Genomic DNA, 10,000 nt, shown 5'->3' on the forward strand with positions numbered 1-10,000 from the left:
CCTGCTGATTGGGAGCAATTTGGGGTTAGGTGTCTTGCTCAAGGACACTTCGACATGTGGACAGTCGCAGCTGGGATTCGAACCGCTGACCCTTCGATCATTGAACGACCCGCTCTACCAACTGAGCTAAAGCAACAACAGTGATGAATGGAATTGAAGGTGACGGTTGTCAGAGAGCATGCTGGTCCATCTCGGTGGTGATTCGAGTTGTTCCGGTCCCTTCCCGACGCAGGTGGCTGTTGTTCAGTGACCCCGGGTTCGAGGGCGAGTTGGCGGTGTTGGAGCAGGGCGAGTTCCCCTGTCCCGAGTCCTGGGGCTTCCACGCGCCCTTCGTCGGATCGCTGAGACCCCTCAAAATGGTGGGTACTGCAGAGTCTCTGTTACATGTTATCATGAGCGGTGATCATCTCTCGTTGAGAGGGGTCAGGGAAGAATTTTTACAGCTCACTTTTCTGACCCCCGGGTCAAACTGTTTTTTTTTTGCTTCCCTCTGGAATATGTAGGGGTGGGTCGTATGCCCACCTCCCTTGTTCTCTGTAAAGCGCATTGTGTTGCCTCTGTGTATGAAATGCGCTATACAAATAAAGCTTTGATTGATTGATTGAGGTACATGGAGAGATGACCCAACGGTCTTTCTACTGACTGCGTACAGTAAACTACCCGGACTGACAGGGTTTTCATAATTTTCCAAGCCACATATTTTTGTTCAGCTACATTTGTTTTACGTTTATTAAATTATGGAACATTGCCCCTGACTTTATTATTATGGTTGAAAGTAGCAGGCAAAGTGAGAAAAAGTGTTAATGAAAATACATTGTGTCATATTTATGCATGAAGGCTTAGGTTGAATTTCAGCTCTACTTAGTCATTCTCTGTGACAGAAATCCCCTTCATCTCTCTCTCTCTCTCCCTCCCTCTCTCTCTCTCTCTCTCTCTCTCTCTCTCTCCCTCTCTCTCTCTCTCCCTCTCCCTCTCTCTCTCTCCCCCTCTCTCCCCCTCTCTCTCTCTCTCTCTCTCTCCCTCCCTCTCTCTCTCTCCCTCTCTCTCTCTCCCTCTCTCTCACTCTCTCTCCCTCCCTCTCTCTCTCTCTCTCTCTCTCTCTCCCTCCCTCTCTCTCTCTCTCTCTCTCTCTCTCTCTCTCTCCCTCTCTCTCTCTCTCCCTCTCTCTCACTCTCTCTCCCTCCCTCTCTCTCTCTCTCCCTCCCTCTCTCTCTCTCTCTCTCTCTCTCTCTCCCTCTCACTCTTTCTGGTATCAGTATCAAAGACAGCACTGCTGCTCATTATGCTATGCAGTGTTTGCATAATTGCTGAGTCGTCCCTTCATGCTCTGTGTGATTAATTGGCTCTGTGTGTTTAATTGGCCCTGTGTGTTTAATTGGTTCAGTGTGTTTAATTAGAGGGATTCTGGAGGAACCACTGATCTGTTCTCTTTGTGTTCCAGGGAGGCTTTAAGGTGGAGAATCCCAACGAAGTCAAGGTTTGTTCTCACCCCAGCTTCATCTTCATCATCCTCATCCTCGAGTCTTTCTCTGGCCTTCATCTTCATCATCCTCATCCTCAGTCTTTCTCTGGCCCCGTGCATCCGTCACAACATTCTTCAACCCTCTTGTTTTCAAATTAACATCTAGGGCCCAAAATGAGCAATTGACATCTAGGGCCCAAAATGAGCAAAATTCTCTTGGGATGTGCTCTATATATTATTATATATTATTATATTATATAACTTATTATTAAGTTCATGTATGTCAATCATTAAGTACGTCATTCTTTCACTTTATTTGAGTAACTTTCCTGTCGATGTTTAGTATTACTGTATTTTTTTGCTCCGATCTGACCAATTTTGGGCAAATGTGGGTCCTTGGGAGTAGCAGCTATCATGACCAGACATACTAAACCCCACAAGCACGTCTTCATGTCAGTTATTGTCTCTTCTTGACCTCTGACCTCGTGCCCAGGCCCTGGTGTACGAGCAGCCTGGCCTCCAGGGAGCTGGCCTGCAGGTTGAGAGTGACGTCTTCAGCTTCCAGGACCTCACAGACGCAGCAGATCTGAACTCCAAGAGACTCCCGTCTGTGGGCTCTCTGAAGATTCTTGGAGGACTGTATGTTTATTTACTGTTATTTTTGAACTATTGTATTGTTTTGCATGTTATTGTATTGTAGTCACATGTTGGCGTTGTACAGGTGGTTGTACCGGTCGTACTCTGAACGGTTAGGGTGATAAAAGCAGACATGGTAGAGCATAGAACAGAATGTCAGCATGCGGCCATTGTCTCTTTATGACTCATCTCTTGGGCAGGGTATCGATTCGAATTTCAAGAATTGATTCGATTCCGATTCACAAGGTTCAGAATCGATTATCACGATTCAATTCAATATCGATTCGGTTAATGTTACTAAATCCTGTTTTTTTTTTGCTGTAACCTTAATTACATGACTGCCAAGTTATGCAACACATCAATACTAGGGCTGGGTATCGATACTGATTTCCAAAATTGAATGAATGAATGAATCATTGAATGAATTAATGAACTATTCATTCCTTCATTTATTAATTCATTCATTAAATAAAAGATCGATTTTGGGATTCATGAATTGATTCTGAATCATTTGATTCAGAATCGATTCAGAATCGATTAATCGATTTTTTAAACCCAGCCCTACTCATCTCCCTCTCCTCGTCTCAGCTGGGTGGGCTACGAGCAGCCCGGGTTCGAAGGTCGCCAGTACGTCCTGGAGGAGGGCGAGTACCTGGACTGGCACGAGTGGGGCGGAGCCTCAGAGCACCTGCTGTCGATGCGCCCCCTGCTGACCGTAAGAGGAAACGTTCCTGCTTGTTTACTCAGTATCAGAACGGTTTGTTTGGAAGGGAAACGTGGTGTGAGAGCTCGATGGAGCTGTTCTCCTGGTTTGTTTGGAAGGGAAACGTGGTGTGAGAGCTCGATGGAGCTGTTCTCCTGGTTTGTTTGGAAGGGAAACGTGGTGTGAGAGCTCGATGGAGCTGTTCTCCTGGTTTCCTCTTCCTCCGCGGCAGGAGTTGACGTCGCCACGCCTCAGAATGTTCAGCGAGAGAGACTTCGACGAGCTGGGCGCCAACATCGACCTCCTGGGACCCGTGACCAACACGGAGGAGACGGGCTACGGGCTGAGGACCCAGTCGGCCCACGTTCTGGGCGGAGTGTAAGTGGGGCATCTCGGAGCTGGCGTGCTGGGGCCTGTCCTCCCTACGGGGGAGATGACAGGCTGGGCTAGTGGGAAATGTCAGGGAGGGGCTGGGATGTCAGGGAGGGGCTCAGGATGTCAGGGAGGGGCTCAGGATGTCAGGGAGGGGCTCAGGTATTCAGGGAGGGGCTCAGGTATTCAAGGAGGGGCTGGGATGTCAGGGAGGGGCTCAGGATGTCAGGGAGGAGCTCAGGATGTCAGGGAGGGGCTCAGGATGTCGGGGAGGGGCTCAGGATGTCAGGGAGGGGCTCAGGTATTCAACGTCACGGCAGTTACGCAAACCGCCCCTCTATTATCATTTCTGTCATGATTTGAAAGGGCGGGTGAAAAGTTCCCCTTTGTGGTGTAGAAAGCTCTCAGACTAGTCGCTCTGTTGCATATCTGCCCAGTCTGTGGTAGTCTGTGGTAGTCTGTGGTAGTCTGGGGTAGTCTGTGGTAGCCTGGGTAGTCTGTGGTAGTCTGTGCTAGTCTGGGGTAGTCTGGGGTAGTCTGGGGTAGTCTGGGGTAGTCTGTGGTAGTCTGGGTAGTCTGTGGTAGTCTGTGGTAGTCTGTGGTAGTCTGGGTAGTCTGTGGTAGTCTGTGCTAGTCTGGGGTAGTCTGTGGTAGACTGGGGTAGTCTGTGGTAGTCTGTGGTAGTCTGTGGTAGTCTGGTAGTCTGTGGTAGTCTGTGGTAGTCTGGTAGTCTGTGGTAGTCTGTGGTAGTCTGTGCTAGTCTGTGGTAGTCTGTGGTAGTCTGGTAGTCTGTGGTAGTCTGTGGTAGTCTGTGGTAGTCTGGTAGTCTGTGGTAGTCTGTGGTAGTCTGGTAGTCTGTGGTAGTCTGGGTAGTCTGTGGTAGTCTGGGGTAGTCTGGGGTAGTCTGTGGTAGTCTGTGGTAGTCTGGGGTAGTCTGTGGTAGTCTGTGGTAGTCTGGGGTAGTCTGGGGTAGTCTGTGGTAGTCTGTGGTAGTCTGGGTAGTCTGTGGTAGTCTGTGGTAGTCTGTGGTAGTCTGGTAGTCTGTGCTAGTCTGTGGTAGTCTGGGGTAGTCTGTGGTAGTCTGGGGTAGTCTGGGGTAGTCTGTGGTAGTCTGGGGTAGTCTGTGGTAGTCTGTGGTAGTCTGGGGTAGTCTGGGGTAGTCTGTGGTAGTCTGTGGTAGTCTGGGTAGTCTGTGGTAGTCTGTGGTAGTCTGTGGTAGTCTGGTAGTCTGTGGTAGTCTGGTAGTCTGTGCTAGTCTGTGGTAGTCTGGGGTAGTCTGTGGTAGTCTGTGGTAGTCTGTGGTAGTCTGGGGTAGTCTGTGGTAGTCTGGTAGTCTGGGGTAGTCTGTGGTAGTCTGGTAGTCTGTGGTAGTCTGTGGTAGTCTGTGGTAGTCTGGTAGTCTGTGGTAGTCTGTGGTAGTCTGTGGTAGTCTGTGGTAGACTGTGGTAGTCTGTGGTAGTCTGTGGTAGTCTGTGTTAGTCTGTGGTAGTCTGTGTTAGTCTGTGGTAGTCTGTGGTAGTCTGGTAGTCTGGTAGTCTGTGGTAGTCTGTGGTAGTCTGGGGTAGTCTGTGGTAGTCTGTGGTAGTCTGTGGTAGTATGTGGTAGTCTGTGGTAGTCTGGTAGTCTGTGGTAGTCTGTGGTAGTCTGTGGTAGTCTGGTAGTCTGTGGTAGTCTGTGGTAGTCTGTGGTAGTCTGGTAGTCTGTGGTAGTCTGTGGTAGTCTGTGGTAGTCTGGTAGTCTGTGGTAGTCTGTGTTAGTCTGTGGTAGTCTAGTAGTCTGTGGTAGTCTGGTAGTCTGTGGTAGTCTGTGGTAGTCTGTGGTAGTCTGGGGTAGTCTGTGGTAGTCTGTGGTAGTCTGTGCTAGTCTGTGGTAGTCTGTGGTAGTCTGTGGTAGTCTGGTAGTCTGTGGTAGTCTGGTAGTCTGTGGTAGTCTGTGGTAGTCTGTGGTAGTCTGGGGTAGTCTGTGGTAGTCTGTCTCAGTCAGTCAGAGCGCTGTGTTCCTGGAGCATTTCAGTGCTGTGGTAGACTTTTAAACTAAATATTCAACTAATATCATTTGTTCGCATAGTGTTACAGCCTAAGTGACATTTGACCAAGCAAAAGGAATGCCAGGATGTCTAGAGAGTTAATAACCACAAGTCTTTAATCGAAGTTTACAATTCCTAAACCATGAGCATTTGGGTTGGTGGTTCATCAATAAGAGCTCAGTTCAAGGAAGCTGGTAACAGCGGTGGTTGGTAACAGCTGTGGTTGGTAACAGCTGTGGTTGGTAACAGCTCTGGTTGGTAACAGCTGTGGTTGGTAACAGCTCTGGTTGGTAACAGCTGTGGTTAGTAACACATCTGGTTGGTAGGATAGGATGGTATTGGACTAGTGGTTAACACTAACTCCAAAGGAGGGTTGATTCTTACCAGATGGCCTTGTCTCTTTGTATCTTCAAACCGTCCAATGATTGGACGATTTAAATACTATATGCTTACGTTGGCTAAAGTAACTTTTAGGGTTGTATCTAAGTAACAGTAAAAAAACAGAATGTTCCAACTTTTTTTAGGAAACTTTCAACGGACTTTGTGTCTTGCTTGGAAAACGTTCCTCCACTTCAGGGCTAAAATTAAACTAGTCTCATGCAAATGAGAAACATGGCTAGAAAGACCATCCATCATAAACACGTCTCCAGAAAGACCATCCATCATAAACACGTCTCTAGAAAGACCATCCATCATAAACACGTCAGGGCCGACAGATACTCATGGAAATCCCCGAGGCGCTGGTCTCTCCTGGTTCATTCATGTTTGAGACAGAAAACCTCTCAAGATCAGGCGTGTCGTTGGTGGGCACACCCGCGTTCCCGACCACACCCGCGTTCCTCACCACACCCGCGTTCCTCACCACACCCGCGTTCCTGACCACACCCCAGCTGACATGTTGAGGCAGCCGCCGCCGCCCAGGCGTCGAGCTCGCCACGCCTCAGTTCCCGTAGCCGGCAGGTGGTCATGTGACCAGCACTGGAGGGCTGCAACGTGAGATCGGGGCGGGGCCGGGGGGGGTGGGGGGGGCAGAGAGGGGGCGGGGCCAGGCAGAGAGGGCGGAGTTTCTTGCATCTGTGCCGTACGATCAGGATAAGCTTAGTTAACAACCCCCAATTAAAAGTGTGTGTTCTCACATGTAGGCTGTGCTGTAGGGATGCTCTGATGTATCAGCTGTGCTCAGTATTTATCGGCTGATATTCCTCTTGTTCACTTGTTCATCGGGCAAATGATTGATTGATTGATTTTATTTATTTTTAAGACAGGGACAAGGTACAGTAGACATTTACCCTATAGAATAGGGAGAGATGCACTGTACAAGGTTATAGCTAAACAGATGACAATAAGATGACATTCACCGATGGCAGTGGCCAATGTTTATCTGTTGCGATGCGTCAGTTTTGTGCTGCTAAATGCTGGGTTGGTTATTTCCATTCAGATTCACACTCAGAATTTCTCAATCCGTGCGTCCTTCCTGTGCCAAGCTGCTGTCTCTCAAACAGCTGGCAGCATCACTCACTCACTGAATTATTGATATTTTAAATGAGCTGTCAGCGGTTGTTTACCGAGCGGTGACGCGTTTTCTCTCGGTTGCCAATTTTGAACAATCACATCAGGCTGATTAATTTCCGCCCCGAACTCTCAAGACTTGCGAAGGAAAAAAGCACAAACAAGAAAGTAGTTAAAATGCAGCTCATGTCGTCCGTCACCAAGGAGAAGAGAGAACTGGCTGCCCAGAAGGAGGAACTCCTAAAATGGTGGATATGACTCAGAGGGGCACACTTTCCCCTGCCTTATGAGTCACGGCACGGGTGTGTGTGTGTGTGTGTGTGTGTGTTATCCTGCCACCATGTTATTATTATCCTGTACAACACAGCCCCTCCCTTCTCCCTCCGTGAGGCCCTGACTAATCTGAGCCTGTTGACTCAGCAGTTCAGACGCCTAACGCACTAACGGTCGAGTGGCCGCGCATTCCTCACACACGCGCTGTGTGTACATAATATTGAACATAACCACCAGTGATCTGGGAGATCATCCATCTTGGAGATCATCCATTTTGGAGATCATCCACATGGACTGGGTAGTCATTAAATATGTGGGCTGTCACACACACACACATACAAACACATAAAGACACACATACACACGTGATATAATCATTTTTGTGTGATTTTTGCACACTGTAGACAAGCAGGAACACGCAGGGTTTAAAGACTCAATATTGTTAATCGGGGATGTAAAAGCAACCCCGTGTTTGATGTTCAATGTGAAGACGGAACACATACAGTTTTAACCATGGCTTTTAATAATGTTTATTTTATTTTATTTATTTTATATTACATTCCAGTCATTTAGCAGATGCTTTTATCCAAAGCGACTAACAATAATTGCATTTAACGTAGGAAAAGCCAGTGTACTACTACTCACCAGAACTCACAAGTGCATCTCCTTTCTAAAACAAGTGACTAAGAGCATCATCTAGTGCTGAATGCAAAGTGCAAGAATAGCAATCTAAAATACAGTAGGTGCTTAAGAGAGAGGATGGTTGTAGTACTTCTTGAGGAGGTGAGTTTTGAGCCTGCGGTGAAGGATTTCTGCGGTGTGTTGATTCCCTGTCGGCCCTCGTGTCTCCCCTCCCAGGTGGGTGGCGTTCGAGGAGCCGGGGTTCTTCGGGGAGCAGTATGTCCTGGAGAAAGGCCTCTACGGTGGCCCGGAGGACTGGGGCGCTCTCGGCCCCAGGATCTCCTCAGTGATGCCCGTCGTACTGGTGAGACCAGCTCTACTGAAGACCTGCTGTCTCACGTCTCCCTTCACAGAGTCAAACACGGACTCCTTCATTCCATCAAAGCGCTCATGTTATTATTTCTGGTTTATTTCAGGATAATCTGGGGAATTCAGTCAAGTTCAAAGTAAGTTATTCAAAAGGAATACATTACTTTGCACGCAGTCCATTTTGTGAAAACAAATATTTTCAGCATATCCACCGGTATATCATCATCACTTCATAGAACCGTCCAAACAAATATCCATCACATCCCCTCCTGTCCAGATACACATGTGATATCCATCACATCCCCTCCTCGGTCCAGATACACATGTGATATCCATCACATCCCCTCCTCGGTCCAGATACACATGTGATATCCATCACATCCCCTCCTCGGTCCAGATACACATGTGATATCCATCACATCCCCTCCTGTCCAGATACACATGTGATATCCATCACATCCCCTCCTCGGTCCAGATACACATGTGATATCCATCACATCCCCTCCTCTGTCTAGATACACATGTGATATCCATCACATCCCCTCCTCGGTCCAGATACACATGTGATATCCATCACATCCCCTCCTCGGTCCAGATACACATGTGATATCCATCACATCCCCTCCTCGGTCCAGATACACATGTGATATCCATCACATCCCCTCCTCGGTCCAGATACACATGTGATATCCATCACATCCCCTCCTCGGTCCAGATACACATGTGATATCCATCACATCCCCTCCTCGGTCCAGATACACATGTGATATGGAAGTGTAATGTGTTGATGGTGAGATCACTCAGACTAACCAGGCCGCCGTGGCGTTTCAGGTGCAGCTGTTCTCCGAGCCAGGGTTCCAGGGTTCCGTCCATGTTCTAGAGGACAGCGCTCCCTCCCTGCCGCAGGGGTTCTCTCTGGGTTCCTGCAGGGTTCTCGCCGGCAGGTGAGAACCACAGGAACAACGTTCCCCTCTCTGAAAAGCCCCGTGAGCACAGAGATGTTTTTGACAGGCGGTGGTTAATGGACTCTAATGGATTTCCTTGTATGTGATTCTATTTAACTGCATAGTACTGCACAGAAGTGCATTCTGGGAGGACATTTTAATGAGTTTAATGACAGGGCAGGAAATAACACATTCTCTTCTCTCAATGTGCTTGTAAGATGATGGGGGGGAGGGGGGGCGGAAGGAGATGGATTCCATCTTTGAGGTAGCTTGATAACAACGACGACAACAACATCATCATCATCAACATCTGATGTGTCTGGTTGACACAGACTACGAGTGCGTCTGTAGGGTTGAGGCCCACGCTGTGGCAGACGTCAGAGGACAGGGTGCAGAGGACAGGGTGCAGACGTCAGAGGACAGGACAGGACAGGACAGGACAGGGTGCAGACGTCAGAGGACAGGGTGCAGACGTCAGAGGACAGGGTGCAGACGTCAGAGGACAGGGTGCAGACGTCAGAGGACAGGGTGCAGGACAGGACAGGACAGGACAGGACAGGACAGGACAGGACAGGGTGCAGGACAGGACAGGACAGGACAGGACAGGACAGGACAGGACAGGACAGGACAGGACAGGACAGGACAGGGTGCAGGACAGGGTGCAGGACAGGACAGGACAGGACAGGACAGGGTGCAGGACAGGACAGGACAGGACAGGACAGGACAGGACAGGACAGTGCAAATGCAAAATATGCAAAACAAAAAACTGCAAATACAAAATACAGTGCAAACAAAATACAGTGCAATATACAAAACACGATATACTGTCAAAAAAGGTGGGCATTAATGCAAATTACACAATATACTGTATACAGAGTGTGTGTGTGTGTGTACAGTGTGCAGAGTGTAGTGTGATAGATGAGCCATGCTTTATGTATACAGTCTGTGTCATGTGGTTGCCGGGGAGATATGCACACTTGAAATCAACTACCGCCCGTATCACATATTAAAAATCACCTTTTTGTCTGTGCCTGTGTGTGTGTGCGCGTGTGCGTGCGTGTGTGTGCGTGTGTGTGTGTGTGTGT

General features: G+C 48.6%; 1 protein-coding gene across 2 annotated transcripts in view; it reads left to right on the plus strand.

Moving 5' to 3' along the window:
- Positions 1-10,000, plus strand: part of LOC311310280 (uncharacterized protein) — a 29,138-nt gene that overhangs the window by 12,967 nt on the left and 6,171 nt on the right. For both annotated transcript variants that reach the window (XM_084439708.1, XM_084439709.1), the window contains exons 10-17: positions 233-359; positions 1,442-1,477; positions 1,956-2,101; positions 2,687-2,813; positions 3,034-3,179; positions 7,840-7,966; positions 8,079-8,108; positions 8,803-8,915. In XM_084439708.1, the coding sequence (XP_084295834.1) occupies positions 233-359; positions 1,442-1,477; positions 1,956-2,101; positions 2,687-2,813; positions 3,034-3,179; positions 7,840-7,966; positions 8,079-8,108; positions 8,803-8,915 (852 nt within the window). The remainder of the gene's footprint in view (positions 1-232; positions 360-1,441; positions 1,478-1,955; positions 2,102-2,686; positions 2,814-3,033; positions 3,180-7,839; positions 7,967-8,078; positions 8,109-8,802; positions 8,916-10,000) is intronic.

The sequence above is a fragment of the Borostomias antarcticus genome, assembly GCF_949987555.1.
Source record: "Borostomias antarcticus genome assembly, chromosome: 6".
In the NCBI taxonomy this organism is placed as follows: Eukaryota; Metazoa; Chordata; class Actinopteri; order Stomiiformes; family Stomiidae; genus Borostomias; species Borostomias antarcticus.